At 39.9% G+C, this 18661-nt stretch overlaps 1 protein-coding gene and 1 non-coding gene across 5 annotated transcripts in view; both read right to left on the reverse strand.

Annotated features, from left to right (window-relative positions):
• Positions 1 to 18661, reverse strand: part of RNF13 (ring finger protein 13) — a 185884-nt gene that overhangs the window by 26348 nt on the left and 140875 nt on the right. For all 4 annotated transcript variants that reach the window (XM_054714101.1, XM_054714102.1, XM_054714099.1 and 1 more), the window contains one exon: positions 9653 to 9746. In XM_054714101.1, coding sequence (XP_054570076.1) covers positions 9653 to 9746 — 94 coding nt within the window. The remainder of the gene's footprint in view (positions 1 to 9652; positions 9747 to 18661) is intronic.
• Positions 7586 to 7692, reverse strand: LOC114229134 (U6 spliceosomal RNA). The gene has a single exon (XR_003615226.2). It is a non-coding gene; the product is annotated as a U6 spliceosomal RNA (small nuclear RNA).

The following is an 18661-nucleotide window of genomic DNA, read 5'->3' on the forward strand; positions in this document are numbered from 1 at the left end:
CCTGCCAGCCTGATCACCCCCTAATGACTCCCATGCCAGCCTGATTGATGTCTAACTGCTTCCCTGCCAGCCTGTTTGCCCCCAACTTCCCTCCTCTGCTGGCCTGGTCACATCTAACTGCCCTACCCTGCAGGGTTGATCGCCTCCAGCTGCCCTCCCTTGCAGGCCTGGTGCCTCCCAACTGCCCTCCCCTGCTGGCCATCTTGTGGTGGTCATCTTGTGTCCACATGGGGGTAGGATCTTTGACCACATGGGGGCAGCCATATTGTGTGTTGGAGTGATGGTCAATCTGCATATTACTCTTTTATTAGATAGGATAGAGGCCTGGTGCATGGGTGAAGGCCAGCTGGTTTGGCCTGAAGGGTGTCCCGGATCAGGGTGGGGGTTCCCTTGGGGCGTGGGGCGGCCTGAGCAAGGGGCCTGTGGTGGTTTGCAGGCCAGCCACACCCTCTGGCGACCCAAGCGGAGGCCCTGGTATCTGGAATTTATTTACCTTCTACAATTGAAACTTTGTAGCCTGGAGCAGAGCCAAGCCTCCTGCTCGCTCTGTGGCTGGCAGCCATTTCTGTTGGGGTTTGTGTATATCTTCTATAATTGAAACTTTGTAGCCTTAAGCGAAGGCCTGGGCTGGCCAGGGTGTGTGGTAAGCTTTGCTTCTTCCATTGCCGGGGGCAACCCTAGCCTCCCGCTCTTTCCAGCTCCGTGGCTGCCACCATTTCTGTTTGGATTTGTTTACCTAATATAATTGAAACTTTGTAGCCTTGAGTGGAGGCTTAGGCTGGCAAGGGCAGGCGGAAAGCTTGGCTTCCTCCATTGCCTGGGAAACCCAAGCCTCCCTCCTGCTCTCTGTGGCTGTAGCCATCTTGGTTGGGTTTATTTGCATACTCACTCTGATTGGCTGGTGGGCATGGCTGGTGGCCATGGCTTGTGGGTGTGGCAGAATGATGGTTAATTTGCATATTACTCTTTTATTAGGTAGGATAGAGGCCCAGTGCACGAATATGTGCACAGGTGGGGTCCGGCTGACCCGGCCCTGATAGTGGCATATGGGGGCCGGGCCTGTCAGGAGGAGGAGACAGTGGGAGGTTGGCTGGCTGGACCACCCTGATTGTGCCTGATCAGGCTGGGCCAGCTAGGGGGAGGGGCCGCAGGTGATTGGCCAGCTGGCTCTGTCCCCAATTGGTGGGGGGGCCGTCTGGGGGGTGGAGCTGGCTGAGGGGAGGGGCCGTGGGCCAATTGGGTGGTGGGAGCTGATCAGGGGTAGGGCTAGCTATGGGGAGGGGCGGTGGGCAGTGTGCTGGCCGGCCCCACCCCCCCCAATGGGGTAGGGGGCCTATCGGAGGCCAGCAGCCAGGGGGAGAGGCTGTGGGTGGTTGGCCGGCCAGGCCCACCCCCGACTGGTGTGGGGGGCCGATTGGGGGTGGGGCCAGCAGGAGGGAGGGGCTGCAGGCGGTTGGCCAGCTGGCCCTACCCCTAATTGGAGTGTGGGCGCCAATTGGGGGTAGAGCTGGCTGAGTGGAGGGGCTGCAGGAGGTTGGCCGGCCCCACCCCCTATCAAGGTGTGGGGGGCTGACCAGGGGTGGGGCCGGCCCGGGGGCGGGGCTGTGAGCCGATGGGGTGGAAGGCCGATCAGGGGCGGGGCCGGGCAGGAGTGGCAGGGCCAGCCAGGGGTAGGGGCTGCTGGAGGTTGGCTGGCCAGCTCTGCCCCCTATTGGGGTTAGGGGGGCAATTGGAGGCAGGGCCGGCCAGGGTGCGGGGCTGTGGGCTGATAGGGTGGGGCAAGCTGATTGGGGGCGGGGCCAGATGGGGGGAAGGGCTGTGAGTGGGTTGGCCAGCTGCCCCACCCTAGATTGGGGTGGGAGAGGCTGATCAGGACCAGGGTCAGCCAGGGGGAGGGGCTGCAGAAGGTTGGCCGGCTGGCCCTGTCCCTGATCGGGGCAGGGGAGGCTGAACAGGGGCGGGGTTGGCTGGGGGGAGGGGCCATGGGAGGTTGGCTGGCCAGCCTCACCCCTGATTGGGCCGGTTTGCTGGCTGCAGTGGGCGTCATAGCGACTGGTCATTATGGCATTCCTGTCGCTGGCTTTTTATATATATAGACTAGAGGTCCAGTGCACCCTCTCCAATCTGGAACCCCTCAGGGCATGTGTGACTGCCAGTTTAGGCCCAATCCTGCAGGATACCCCCCTGCTGACCTGATCGCCCCTCCTTGCCCCCCTGCCAGCCTGATCACCCCCAACTGCCCTCCCGACGGCCTGATCGCCAATTGCCTTCTGTTGCCGGCCTGATCGCTGCCCCCTAACTGCTCTCCCCTGCCGGCTTGATCGCCCCCTAAATGCTTGCTCCCCCGCGCCGGCATTATACGCCCCTAACTGCTTGCTCCCCCGCACCAACCTGATCAGCCCCTAACTGCTTGCTCCCCAACGCCAACCTGGTCGCCCTCTAACTGCTTGCTCCCCCACACTGGCCTGGTCACCCCCTAAGTGGTTGCTCCCTTGCGCCAGCCTGATCTCGCCTGATCGCGTCCCTGCCTGTTCCCCCGTGCCAGCCTGGTCACCCCCTAACTGCTTGCTTCCCTGTTGGCCTGATGGCCCTTAACCGCCTCTGCCTCGGCCCCTGCCACAGTGGCTTTGTGCAGAGGAAGTGAGACATCCGGAAGACGTCTGGTCGACCTGGTCTAAATAGCATGTTACCCTTTTATTAGTATAAATACTCAAAGAAGAATCAATACCCCTGTGTCTCAAACTCTTCTAAAGAATCAAATAGGGTCCTAACCAGTTTGGCTCAGTGGATAGAGTGTCGGCCTGTGGACTGAAGGGTCCTAGGTTCGATTCTGGTCAAGGGCATGTACCTTGGTTGCGGGCACGTCCCCAGAAAGGGTGTACAGGAGGCAGCTGATTGATGTTTCTCCCTCATCAATGTTTCTAACTATCTCTCTCTCTTCTTCTCTGTAAAAAAATCAATAAAATATATATATTTTTAAAAAGAATCAAATAGGAAGAAATATACTCCCAAACTCATTCAATGAAGCCAGCATTACCCTGACATCAAAAGAATGAGATTGCACCCATATATAATAAACATTAACTCAAAATAGATGAAATATCTAAACATAATTCCTAACACTATTAAACTGCTAGAAAAAAAATGTAGGGGAACAGCTTCAGGTCACTGGACTGGCAGTGATATCTTGGATATGACACCAAAATAAAGAGTAGACAAAATAAAAACCTAACAATTATACCAAACTTCAAACTTCTGCATGTCAAGGGAAACAATTAGAGTGAAAAGGCAACCTATGAATGAAAGAAAATAACTGCAAATCTAATAAGGAATTAATACTCAAAAAATATATATGGAATTTATACAACTCAACAATTAAAACCTGGGTAAAGAACTTGAATAGACGTTTCTCCAAAGAAAATACACAAAAGCACATGAAAAGATACTCAGGCCCTAGCTGGTTTGGCTCAATGGATAGAGCATCGGCCTGAAAACTGAAGGGTCCCGGGTTTGATTTCAGTCAAGGGCATGTACCTCGGTTGCAGGCTTGATCCCAGTCCTGTTCTCACATCTATGTTTCTCTGTCTCTGTCTCTCCCCCTCCCTTCCACTCTCTCTAAAAAATAAAAAAATCAATGGAGCTTAGTTGGCATGGCACAGTGGTTGAGTGTCAATCTATGAATCAGGAGGTCACAATTTGATTCCCAGTCAGGGCATATGCCTGGGTTGTGGGGTAGATTCCCAGTGTGGGGGGGGTTTTATCTCTCTCTCCCTCTCACTTCCTCTGAAATCAGTAAAGAAAATATTTTAAAAAATCAATACAAAAATATCCTTGGGTGAGGATTAACAACAACAAAACAAAAACAAAACACACACACACAAACAAAAAAAAAAAAAAAGAAGTTACTCAGTATCACTAATCATTAGGAAAATCTCATATCAATCAGGATGGTTACTTTTATAAAAGAACAGAAAATAAGTGTTAGCAGGAATTGGAGAAGTTGGAGCCCTTGCACATAGTTGATGGAAATGTAAAATGGTGCAGTCATTATGGAAAACAGTAAAGAAGTTCCTAAAATATTTAAGAACAGAATTATTAGATCATCTACCAATTTCACTTCTGGGTATATATCCAAATGAATTCAAAGTAGGGTTTTGAAGAGAAATTTAGAGACCCATATTCATAGTGGCATTATTCACAATAGCCAAAAGGTGGAAGTAACTCAAATGTCCATCAAAAGATGCATAATGAATGAAAACATAGTATATACACATAAGAGAAAATTATACAACTTTTAAAAAAAGAAAATTCTGTTATATACTATAACATGAATGAACCTGAATGAGATTATACTAAGCAAAATAAGCCAGTCACAAAAGGACAAATATTGTATGATTCCACTCATATTAACACATTGTGGACGGATCACAAGAATTCTCACTTCATATTACACACTGTTTTACAAAGTATCATACTTTAAAAGGATATTAGCTTGTAAGAACATGTAATAAATAACTTCAAAATGCAATGGGTATTTAATTTTAAAGCGTGCCTTTAACATTTATATAAAACGTTTTTGTACTTGTTCAATAGAAACTTCTCTGGCCACTGGGTAAAGCTAGCAATAAAACTACTGGTCTGCAATGTGTTAAGTATCTAAAATATTCAAAAGTATAAAAATGTAAGACAGGAGAGAAAATGAAATAAAATAAAGTGCTCAATTGAAACCACAAAATGCAGAAAAAGAATGGAAGACAAAAATAGGAACAGAGGAGGAGGGCAGGTAGAAGGGTAGTTGACATGGACTGGCGGGAGCAAGAGAATGGGGAGTTATTGTTTATTGGGTACAGAGTTTTAGTTTGGGAAGAGGAAAAAGTTCTGGAGCTGGATGGTGGTGATGATTGCAGAACATGTGAATGTACTTAATGTCACTGAACTGCATGTAAAAATGGTTAAAATGGTCAATTTTATGTTATGTATATTTTAACTACAAAATATATATAATAATTGTGGGTATATGTTTGGAGGTGGGGTGGCCTTGACAAGTTGATTTTAAATTTTACATGGAAATGCCTAATGTCAAAAATAGCTAAAAACTCTTGAAGAACAAGGTGGGGAGGACTAACTCCAACAGATATCAAGACTTACCTAAACCTATAGTAACTGAAATAGTGTGATAAGGATAAATAACAAGACCAACGGAAGTCTAGAAACAAACCCACACATAAATGGACACGTGATTTATGTCAGCGGTGATACTGCAGAACGTTACAGTGTTTTTAATAATTAGCTCTGAGCAACTGAATATCCTTATGTAAAATATCAAACTATTTTTGTTTGTTTTTTAATCCTCACCTGAGAATACTTTTCCATTGATTTTCAGAGAAAGTGGAAGAGAGGGAAAGACAAAGAGAAATATCGATATGAGAGAAACACATCGATTGGTTGCCTCCTGCAGAAGCCCCAACCAGGGCGTGGGCCAGGAAGGAGCCTACAACAGTGGTATGTGCTCTTGACTGGAATCGAATCTTCCGGACCCTTCGGTCCGCAGGCTGATGCTCTATCCACTGCGCCAAACTGGCTAGGGCTAAAATATAAACTTTAAACACCTTAACTGGACCCCATCTTACAGAATCAATTCAGGTGGATTAAATACCCAAACATGAAAGGCAAAACTATAAAGCTTACAGAAGGTAATATAATATTTCTATGATCTTGGGCTAGGACAAAAGTTCTTTTAAAACATGCAAAAATACCACCATAAAGATAAGAACTTTAGTTCTTTGAAAAAATAAGCCACAAACAAGAGCACAGTTAAAATTAGTAAAGAACTTATTCACCACATACCACAACTCTGGGGTGGGGGTTGTGGGAATAGACAAAGAATTCCTCCCTACGTATGAAAAAGAGAGGGAGGGGATAACCTTACAGAAAAATTACATGAAAGGTAATTCATGAAAGTGAAAATCTTAACTGGTTAATAAAAAACAAACCAAAAAAACAAAAACAAAAACAAAACCAGGTACTTAACCTCATTGGCAAGGAGAAAAATGTAAATTAAAACTATGACATATCTTTATAAACTGATGCCTTTTTGTAAAATTTAAGAGTGTATCAGTACAAAATAGTAGTAAATATGTGATACAACAGGAACTCCTATACCCTATGGGTGGAAGTATAAATTACTTTGGAAATGATTTTACACTATCTAATAAAATTGAAGATAGGTATATCCTATGATCCAGCTAACCTACTTCTAGGTATATACCCTAAAGAAATTCATACTCATATAAACCAGAATGTAAGAAATGTTCTTAAAAGTGTGGTCTGTAATAGCCCTAAACTCAAAACATAACAAAACAAAATATTGTTTATTAATAGTAAAATGGATAAATAAATATATTTATACAATGGAATGAAAGCGAGTGAACTGTACAAATACATGCTATAAAGTAGATTAATTTCACAAAAAATCTATTACTAAAAGAAAACAAATGCAATTCAAAAAAAGGGAAGAGTAAATCATGCTGCTTTGATTGTATATTGTTTTTGGAATACATACATAGATAGTAAAACTTAAGAGAAAGGTAATGAAATGATTATCATAAGCCAGGAGAGTAATTACTTCCCACATGAGGAAAAAAGGATAACGATCTAGAAGGGGACAGACAGTTACTTTCTGGATAGTTCCAGAAATATATGTCATATACTTTTCTCAATATGTTATACTTTACATTGTTTTTTAAAAGAATGGATGGTAAGAATAAACACCACTCCATACAGATAAACATGGCTAGAGAAAAATCAGTTATGCTGACAGTTCATAACCAAGAACCTTAAAGAAGGTTCAGGCTGCCAGGCAGCCATGTTATTTTTCCTTAGTCCATCTGCCTGCTTACTCTCCTAGAAGAAATTATACCTTTCTGTTATTAAACCTCCAACATCTCCTGTCCTATCCTCACCTTCAGTATATGGTTGTGTTTCCTACCTCACTGGGAAGTATGGAAGTAAAGAACACTTCTACACATTTGCCACCATAAATACCCATCTATCAGGATTTTGTACCCACATATTTTACCTTTCCTTAGCTCAGTTCTCTAAGGCCAATCCACATATTTGTGCACCCTTCTTCCTTTCTCAGAGACATTACAGCCACTCTCCCACTGTCACCTACATCATCAATTTCTTTCAGCAAACATGCTGTTATTTCTTGACCCAAACTCCCCCACCAGCTACTGCCCCATTTCTCTGTCCCCTTTGTAGTTAATTTCCTTAAAAAAGTTATCTATCTGCAGTTACTGTCTCCAATCCCTCTCCTCCCATTTCCTCTTAAACCCACCAAAATCAGGTTTTGGCCTCACCACTGTCAAAACTGCTCATTAAGATAATCATAACCTCTAATGATCAACTGTCACTCTCATGTTCCTTATCTGTCATGAGCATTTGACATGTGACACAGGTTATCATTTCTTGCTCCTTGACAGATTTGCATCACTTGGTTTCTGGTAAACCATTCTCTCCTGCTTTTCCCCTCGTATAACTGGTCACTCGTTTTCAATTTCCATTGCTGATCTCGATTTTTTTTAAAAATATGGAACGCTTCATAAATTTGCGTGTCATCCTTGAGCAGGGGCCATGCTAATCTTCGCTGTATCATTCCAATTTTAGTATATATGCTGCCAAAGCGAGCACCTCATCTCGCTTTTTAATTAATGTTGGGCTACCCCAGTGGTTCTCAACCTTTCTAATGCCGCGACCCTTTAATACAGTTCCTCATGGTGCGGTGACCCCCAACCATAAAATTATTTTCGTTGCTACGTCATAACTGTAATTTTGCTACTGTTATGAATCGTAATGTAAATATCTGTGTTTTCCGATGGTCTTAGGCGACCCTGCTAGCGGTTCTCAACCTGTAGGTCACGACCCACAGGTTGAGAACCGCTGCTGTAGAGCCTAAGACCATCGGAAAACACAGATACTTACATTACGATTCGTAACAGTAGCAAAATTACAGTTATGACGTAGCAACGAAAATAATTTTATGGTTGGGGGTCACCACAACATGAGGAACTGTATTAAAGGGTCACGGCATTAGAAAGGTTGAGAACCACTGGGATAGCCCAATATATGTTTGGTATTTTTCTGTCAATCTAATACTCATTCTCTTGGCAATCTCATCTACTCTCATGATTTAAATACATCTTTATACCAATATTTTCAGTTCAGACACCTCTCTTAAACTCCAGACTCATTTATAATGTCTAGTAGACATCTGAAACTCCATGTCCAAAACTATTTTGTACATTTTCCCCCAAAACCTGCTCCACCATTTATTAACCACCTTTATTTCTCTTTAGGGTAATCTCATCCTTCCTGTTGCTAAGACCAAAAAATCTGGAGTCATCCTTGTTTCCTCTCCCAACATCAGTAAATCCGTGTATTCCATCTGCTAAATATAATCAGAATTTAAGATTTTTTCACCTCCTCAACTGCTACCCCATAGTTCAAGCCACATTTATGTCTCACTTGGATTACTACAGGAGCCTCCTATCTGGTCTCTCTGCTTATACCTTTGAACCCTCTACATGCTATTCTTAACAAAACAGCAGGAAGACCCTTGTAAGGTTTAATTTGGATCTCATCTTTCCTGTTTCAAATTCTTCAGTGGTTACTCATCTTACTCAGAGGAAAAGCCAACTACTTCTGGTCAATGAACAACTTTTATTTAATCTTCACTGTGTGATAACAGTGCAGTGCATTTTTATAAATGTCTCTTTCTTTCAACATATGCTTTTTCCTATGTTTTGTTGTTAAATTTTATATTTTTCATAAAATAATCGTTATTATAAATGGGAGGTTTTTAAAACATTTTATTACTTAAAAAATAAAAATCTGGCAGGACTAAGTTTTAATGACTTTTTCTCTGTTTCTCATTTCTACTCTCTATACATTTTCTTTGCTGAATTAAAAAACAGAACATTTGTACTGGTATATTAAATTGAAAAGTCTGGGAACTGCTAGCCAAAAGGATCTAATAAGCACATACCTGCACAGAAAGCCCACTAAAGCATAGGTAGGAGAAGCTATATTGGTTCGAGTAATAGACCCACACCCCTCTCCAGCTCTGTCAGTACTGGCTGTGTGACATTAGTTTTTTGCCTCTCTGACCCTCCAGTTCTTCATCTATAATATCCACTATAGTATCCATTTCATAGAAATGTGAAAATTAAATGAGATGATGCATTTAAAACATAATGACACCCAATAGCTACCTATGTGTTTAGTTAATGCAGTGTTAATGCATTGGTGTATGGTGGGAGAGAGAGTGGGAAGGAGGTCAGTGGGAGCAGGCCACCCTAGCACAGAGAAGGATTTTATCCACTGATGTTTAGAACTACTAGCACATGATGATAATAAAAAGCATTTGGTAAGGTTCAGTATTGCTTTTAAGTTCTCTGCAGACAATGTACCCTACTTGCCTTCATGAGGATATACCACAGCAAAAAGAACATCTCCCACATCCACTCATTCATTATTAACTGAGGGTTAGGCACAGTGTATGGCAAGGACTCAAAAGGTAGTATTAAGAGTATGGTCACCATGTACTCTTAAACAAACTAAGGGTAATGATTTAGAAAATAAAAATATTCACCTTTTTTGAATTTATGTATAGGGAGTTTCTTAAGTTGATCTTTATGAAGTCTGTTTCTTCTAGCTCTATGTCTATCCTGGAAAAATTTTGTGATCTAAAAATAAAAGGGAAGATAAGGCATCAGATATTAAACATGCAAATAGAAAATGGCCATTAAAATAACAAATATATTTTAAGTTTCTGGATAGCTGCTGAAAGTAAATTCAATTTACTTAAATCCTAATGGCAATATTAATTAAAGCATTAAACTATATTAGTGATTAATTACCCCATTAAATTGTCCTTTGAATTTTTATTCATTGATCTAAATTATCTTTAATTTACTCTGACAAAAACATTATAAATAACATATGTTTGTTTGAAAAAATATAAATGGTAAACTATAGGTTACAAAGAAGATCAAAAAAATGGGAGGGTTAAAATTCCTATAATTATAAACTAAAAAATTTTTCAAAAATACATTTGTTAGTCACTACACTTTCAGTCCTAGGAGAAAAATACAGAACACGCCTATTACAAATATTCAGAAATGCTAGCTAACATACAAAGATTTTTAACTATAAATTAATATGCTTGCAAGAATAAAAAAAAAGTTCACAGGGCTAGAACCAAATGCCAAAAGCAACATCCATAAAAGAAAATTTTGACAAATTTAACTACATCAATGTGAAGGACTTCCATCCTCAACACTGTTAAAAGATAAAAGACAAGACAGACTGGGGGAAAATATTTGCAAACTGTATATCTGACAAGGGATTTATATCCAGAATATAAAAAGAACTCAAAACTCAATAAGAAAACAAGCAACCCAATAGAAAAAAATGAGCACAATATTTGAATAAACACTTCACCATAGAAGATTTAAAGATGGCATATAATCACTTGAAGAGATGCTCAACAAATTACTCAATAGGAAACTAAAATTCAAATCACAAATACCACTATGCACCTATTAGAATGACTAAAACTAGACTGACTATACCAGGTACTGGCGAGGAAGCAGAGGAACTCGCACTCTGGCACACTAATGGTAGAACCGTAAAATGGCATCACCACGTTGAAAATAGTTTGGTGATTTTTCATAAATTTAAACAGACATTTACCATTTGACCCAATCATCCCATTCCTAATTATATACACCCAAATAGCATATATCCACATGACAATTTGAATACAAAAGTCCATGTCCAAATGTTCATGTCAGCTTTATTTGTAAGAGCCAAAAATTATGAACAACCCAAATATCCATCAATAGGTAAATGGAAAAACAAAATTGTAGTATATCCATACAATGGAAGATAACTCAGCTATAAAAAGAAATGAATAATCAATGTAGTTAATAACATATATGAATCTCACAATAATTCTGAAAGAATGCAGACACAAAAGATTACATCATTTATTATTCCATGTATATAAAATTGTAGAAAATGTATAGTGACCAAAAGCAGATCGGTAGTTGACTAAGGTTGGAGGTGAGTAGGACATGAAACTGGAAGATGTTGCAGGAAGGGATTACAAAGGAGCATGAAAAAACTTTTTGAACTGATCAATAAATATTGCTAGTGGTGGTGGCTTCACAGATATACATATGTCAAAACTTGCCAAATCATAAATTTAAATATGTGAGGTTTATTATATGTCAATCACACGTCAGTAATTGTTTTTAAAAAATTAACAGTGACCACGAAGACTACAATGCAGGGTCCTCAAACTTTTTAAACAGGGGCCAGTTCACTGTCCCTCAGACCGTGGGAGGGCCGGACTACAGTTTAAAAAAAACTGTGAACAAATTCCTATGCACACTGCACATATCTTATTTTGAAGTAAAAAAACAAAACGGCAAAAACACCCGCATGTGGCCCGCGGGCCGTAGTTTGAGGACGCCTGCTATAATGTAAGCTTTCAAACCAGTAGCAGAAACAGAGATGAGAGAGAGAGAAAATGAGAATAAATATAAGTTGGGTAATCCAAATTTACAGAGAAGAAAAAAAAAACAGAAGAAAAATTAAACAATAGAAATTAGTCCAATAATATATATGATTATATATTATTCATAAAAATGTAAATGGTTAAGTTCACCAGTGTTTTAAAAGAGTGCATCATAGTATTTAAAGAAAAAGTGACAACCATATGCTATTAACTCATTAAGACAAAAATAAAGGTAGAGATTAAAGATGGCAGCAGAGTAAGTGAATACAGCACAGACATGCTCCCCGGAACACACTGGAATTACAACTAAAATACAGGAAAACTTCCTGAATAAACAATGGAAGACTCACAGGAGAAAAAACTGATACCTGAGGACCAAAAGTGGAGACCACATAGAGACTGGCTGGAAGGGCGAAGGGGCAAAAAGTCTGGCCAGGCACCTACAGACAGCAACTGAAGTCCCAGAGAGAGATCTCAGCTGTGGGGGCTTGCCACTGAGAACTCTGGGATCTAATCCCCAAGCTAGGCCCCCAAGCAGAGAGTACCACAGCTGAGAAGGGTACCCACATAACATCTGGCTATGAAAAGCAATGGGTTGCTGTCTACCAAGGAGTGACAGATGAAAATTCAGACACCCTCTTAAAGGGCCAATGCACAAAGTTCCCTGTGGAGCCACCCACCTTGTGCTCTGGCAGAGGGAGAACGGAGTGGATTGGAGCAGTGTGAGCAGAAGCCAGACACCCCAGTTTCCTCCTGTGGTAAGTCATTCCCTCATGCAGCAGAGGCCATCTTTCCCATAAAGACATTTGCCTTGCCTGGGGGAAAGACAGTTGGCCCACCCTATTGTAAAACACCTTGCCCTGAAGCCAATTAACCCTTTGCACTCGCTTGCTTTTTTCTCGATTCATTTATTCTACTCGGGATTTCATTTTTTAAATACCCCAGATTTTACAAAGCGCGGCAGTAGAATAAAAAACTGGAGTTTGTTTCTTTTCATACAAACTTATTTATTTAATGTAAGAAAAGCCCAAATAAAGGAGGAGGGATGGAGGGAAGAAAGGGATGGGCTACCGATGCTAACTGTGTCGAGTCACACTCGACATCCAAGTGCAAAAGGTTAAGAGACTAAAACTAACAATTAGCCTCCAGGCAGAAGCAACTGCCCCATCCTGTTGAAAAAAACTCCCACCACATGCATGGGGACAATTCAAGATGGAATCCTATCAGTTTGTAGGCAGAGTGGGTCTCTGGGGAATTTTATTCCTTGCCTGATCTAATTAGTCAGAAACAGAATTTTGACAAGGTCCTGCACTAGAGATTGAGAGGCATAAGGAGCTACTTAATACATAGTCACAAACACAAACAGGCAGCCAAAATGAGGAGACAAAGAAACAACCCCCAAATGAAAGAACAAGAGAATTCGCTAGAAGAGATAAATGAAGCAGAGATAAGAAATTTATCTGAAACAGAGTTCAGAGTAATGATGGTAAAGATGCTCAAAAGCATAAAAAAGATATATTAACTATGAAAAAAGAAGAGTCAGAAATAAAGAATGACATAACACAAATAAAGAACACATTGGAGGTAATATACAACAGATTAGGGCAGTGATGGCGAACCTATGACACGCGTGTCAGCACTGACACGCATAGCCATTTCTGATGACACGCGGCCGCTGAGGCAGCCGCATGCCGAGGATGAAACATTTGCTGCTCCTGAGGATGAAACATTTGCAAAATAATGTTTTTTCCTCAAAGTGACACACTACCCGAGTTATGCTCAATTTTTTGGCAAAGTTTGACACACCAAGCTCAAAAGGTTGCCCATCACTGGATTAGGGGAAGCTTAGGATCGAATCAGTGAATTAGAAGACAAGGTTGAAAAAAATCACTCAATCAGAGAACCAAAAAGAAAAACAATTAAAAAACAGAAGGACAGCTTAAGGGACCTGTGGGACAATGTGAAAATATTAGAATAGCAAGTGTGCCAGAAGAGGGAGAAAGGGAGAAAAGGCTAGAGAACGTGTTTGAAGAAATAATGGCAGAAAACTTTCCTACCCCAGAAAAGAAAAAAGTCACACAGTTCAGGAGGCACAGAGAATACATCACCAGCAAGCGAGCATTACAAGAAATGCTAAAGGGACTATTGTAATGAGAAGAAAAAAAAAGAGAAACCTAGGCATACAGAATTACAATCTCAATAATACATAAGTACCTGTCAATAATAATCCTAAATATAAATGGATTAATGCTCCAATCAAAAGGCAGAGTAGCTGAATGGATACAAAAACATGACCCAACCATATGCTGTTTACAAGAGACCCACCTCACAACTAAAGATTCACACAAGATGAGAGTGAAGGGATGAGAAAAAAATTTCCATGCAAATGAAAAAGAAAAAAAAAGCTGGAGTAGCAATACTCATATCTAACAAAACAGACTTCAAAATGAAGGCCATCACAAGAGACAGGTCACTACATAATAATAAAGGAATCAATTCGACAAGAGGATATAACTGTGGTAAACATATATGCACCATTATAGGTGCACCTAAATAAATAAACTTTTAGAGGACTATAAGGGAGAGATAGACAACAATACAGTCATAGTAGGGGACTTTAACATCCTGCTGACTTCACTGGACATATCTTCCAGACAAAAAATTAACAAGGAAACAGTGACTCTAAAGGCCACACTAGATCAGATGGATTTAATTGACATTTTTTATAGAACATTTTACCCCAAACCAACAGAATATGCACTCTTCTTAAGTGCACAATGGATCATTCACAAAGATACCCCACATGTTAAGACACAAACAAGTCTCTTCAAGTTCAAGAAGATTGAAATCAAATCACAGTGGAATGAAATTAGAAATCAACTATAGTAAAAACACCCCAAAACATTCAAACACTAAGTAGCATGTTATTAAATAATCAATGGCTAAGTAGCATGTTATTAAACAATCAATGGGCTACCAACAAGATCAAAAAAGAAATAAAAAACTTCCTGGAAACCAATGAAAATGAACACACAACAACCCAAAATCTCTGGGACACAGCAAAAGCAGTCCTGAGAAGAAAGTTCATAGCACTACAGGCCTACTTAAAAAAAAAAAAAAAAATCAGCAATAAACTATTTAACCCTACAACTTAAAGGACTAGAAAGAGAACAACAAGAAAAATCCAAAGTAAGTAGAAGGAAGGAAAGAATAAGGATTAGAGCAGAAATAAATAACATAGAGACTAAAAAAATCAATACAAAAAAATTCAATGAAACCAAGAGCTGGTTCTTTGAAAGGATAAACAAAACTGATAAACCATTAGCCAGACTCATCAAGAAACAAAGAGATAGGACCCAAATAAATAATGGTAAAAAACAAAGGAACAGACCATGATAATACTAAGCAAAGGAAAAGATGGTATATATAATTTAATACAAAAATCATTAGGAAACAGTCATGACAAGGATAAAAAGGACATTTCATCTTGAAAATGACAAAATTAAAAGATATACACAAATTCACAAGCTCAGTAATTTATAGCTTAAGCAGACAAAAAATTTAGACTACAGACCTATGCTACCCAATATGGTAGCCAATGGCATATGTGGCTCTGAGCATTTGAAATGTAACTGTCTCAACTGAGATTTGCTATAAAAGTATAAAATACACACCAGATTGCAAAGACTATATTAATAAAAAATTTTAAAACATATTTTATAATTATTTCTATTAACTGAATGGTGAAATACATTTTAGCTTTATTAGACTAAATATAGAATTTAAATTAATCTCACCTATTTCTTTTAATCTTTTTTAATTTGGCATTTAAATTATATTAATGACTTGGGGTGGTGATCACACAATACAATATACAGATAATATATTATATTGTAGAATTGTACACCTGAAAACAATAATTATTTTAACCAATGTCACCCCAATAAATTCAATAAAAAAGTAAAGATAAATAAGTAAATAATAAATTCCAGCTCCATCATTGTGTAACCATAGGTAAGGTACTTAATCCCTTTGAAGCTCAGTTCCTCACCTGTAAATTGAGGATAATAAATCATACTTATTGGGATCATAATAAAGACAAAATGAGATAGTATATGGCCCTGACTGGGTGGGTCAGTGGGATGGAGTGTCACCCCATACACCAAAAGGTTGCAGGTTCAATTCTGGGTCAGGGCACATACCTATATTGCAGGTTCCATCCCGGTAGGGGTGAGTATGGGAGGAACTGATCAATGTCTGTTTCTCTCTCTCTCTCTCTCTCTCTCTCTCTCTCTCTCTCTCTCTCTCTCTCTCTCTCTCTCTCTCTCTCAAATTGATAGAAACATATCCCTGGGTGAGGATTAAAAAATAAAATGAGATAACATATGCATGTTATTGGTTATATAAAATATACAATAAGTGTTAGTTTTCTGCCAAATAAATAAATAAATAAAATTATAACAAATGTGACTCACAATATTGTTCTATTGCCCACCACTGCTTTAGAAAATAGAAGAGTGCAAAAAACTATAGACAATTGTGATGACTATATGATTCTGTGAATTTACGAAAAATCATTAACTGTGCACTTTAAGTGGGTCAATTTTATGTTATACTAATGGCCCAGTGCACAAAATTCGTGCATGGGGGCACGGGAGGGTGTCCCTCAGCCTGGCCTGCACCCTCTCCAATCTGGGATCCCTCAGGGGATGTCCCCACTGCCAGCAGTCGGACATCCTTCTCACAATCCGGGACCGCTGGCTCCTAACCACTCACCTGCCTGCCTGCCTGATCGCCCCTAACCACTCTGCCTGCCAGCCTGATTGCCCCCAACTGCCCCCCCTGCTGGCCTGATCGCCCCCAACTGCCCTCCCCTGCCGGCCTAAACCGGCAGTCGTACATCCCCCGAGGCGTTCCAGATCGGAGAGGATGCAGATTGGGCTGAGGGACACCCCCGCCCCCCCCCCCCCCCCCCCCCCCCCCCCAGTGCATGAATTTCATGGACCGGGCCTCTACTATTTCAATAAAGCTGTTTTAAACATAGTGAAAAAAAGATGACAAAACAAACGCACAAGCTCAAACAAAATAACATATACGAACTTTGCATACTACAATTATTTTTACACACACGGGGAATGTTTATAAGATATAACCAAAAGCAAGTATTTTTCTTTAATTGTTTTTAATTTTTAGAGAGAGTAGAGAGAGGAGAAGGGAGAGGGAAACAGAAAAATATCAATCCAAGAGCAACACATCTATCAGGTGTCTGCTACATGCCCCCACTGGGGATCAAGCCTACAACCTGGGCATACCAAATAATACATAACATACAATGTTTTCTGACCACAATGCAACTGAATTAGAAATCAATCAGGGAAGGGGTGGAGTTATGGGAATAAATATGTACTTTGAACATTTAAAATAGTTCATAAGTCACAGAAAAAATCATAGAAATCAGCATGCTCTTCACCACTGTATTATAAATAACTTGAGAAATAATATGATGAACTGGCATATGGAGACAAGTGGAATACCTTAACTCAGTGGAGAAAGAGACAGAACTTTTTTCTAAACCACAGAATTAGATTGCCTAACCCACCCAGATACGGACAAAGACAACTCTGGAATGGAGCTGAACACAGGTTGATCCCAAAAGAAAGGTGGAATTGAGTCAAGCATGCCCTAACTTACTCTTCCTAAATGTACCACACAGATAAGATACTTCATCTTCCCTAAGACTAAATGAGTGACCAAATGAGTGAAAGAGTAGGAATTATAGTAATTGAGGTCCCCTTAACATAGATGGGACCACCAAGAATCATAAAGAAACATATATAAAACAATGAAAATAAAATTTAGCAAATAAAATAAAATAAAAATATCCCTTACCAAAATTTATGAGTTATTGCTAAAGTGACTGTTACCCAAAAGAACACAAGAAAAAAAATAATGATGCTAAGAGCAGAAATAAGAAATAAATAAAAACTGAAATGCAAGCTGCTTGACATCAGGGATTTTTAACTATTTTGTTCAATGATAAATCCTCAGACCCTAAGTGCCTAGTTCAGTGATGGGCAACCTTTTGAGCTTGGTGTGTCAAACTTCGCCAAAAAACTGAGCATAACTCGGGTAGTGTGTCACTTTGAGGAAAAAACATTATTTTGCAAATGTTGCATCCTCAGGAGCAGCAAATGTTTCATCCTCGGCATGCGGCCACGTGTCATCAGAAATGGCTACGCGTGTCAGTGCTGACACGCGTGTCATAGGTTCACCATCACTGGCCTAGTTCATTCGAGGTGCAAAATAAATATTTGTTGAATGAAAGGAAAAAACAAAACAAAAAAAAGACAACCTCAAAGTCTACTTCTTTGAAAGGCAAAACAGATACACTGACAATATTGTTCAAGGCACAGATGGCTATGAAGAGAACTCATTCCACATATAGTAGAAATTCTCTTTAAATTGTTATGTGAATACTAGAGGCCTGGTGCATGAGATTCGTTTATTATTAATGTAAATAAATGAGTGAATAAATAAATGAATAGATAAATAAATAACTCAAAAGAGACAGATCTTCCTTACAAAAGAATTCTAAGTAATACTAGTATATGTAGATACTCCCTATTACCCCCATGAAATGAAGCCTAATCCCTGCCCCTTTACACCGTTAGGGTTGGGCTATACTTTGTGCCTCATTTCCAAAGGAAGAACAGAATAAAGAGAAAAATAATAACTTTACATTGGAGAAACCTAGCAAACATTATCTTAACCAAGGGAGAAAGGTTAGCATCATCAGTGATGTTATGCAGTGATCACATACCCCTGACATGATATAATGAAAAGGGCATTTCACCTTTGATAGAAAATATCAGATTGAGGGATTATTCTAAGGATACCTTGCCAGGGCTCCTTAAGAATGTCAAAGTCATGGGAAGATGTGATAACTAAATACAATGGGGTACCCTGGATATTTATAGAAAAACTGGTAAAAATCCATACAAAATCTGGGGTTTAGTTACTGGTAATGTAGCAATGTCAGTTTCTTAGTTTTGACAAATGTACCATTATAATGTAAAA

Source organism: Eptesicus fuscus, chromosome 3 (assembly GCF_027574615.1).
Source record: "Eptesicus fuscus isolate TK198812 chromosome 3, DD_ASM_mEF_20220401, whole genome shotgun sequence".
Taxonomy (NCBI): Eukaryota; Metazoa; Chordata; class Mammalia; order Chiroptera; family Vespertilionidae; genus Eptesicus; species Eptesicus fuscus.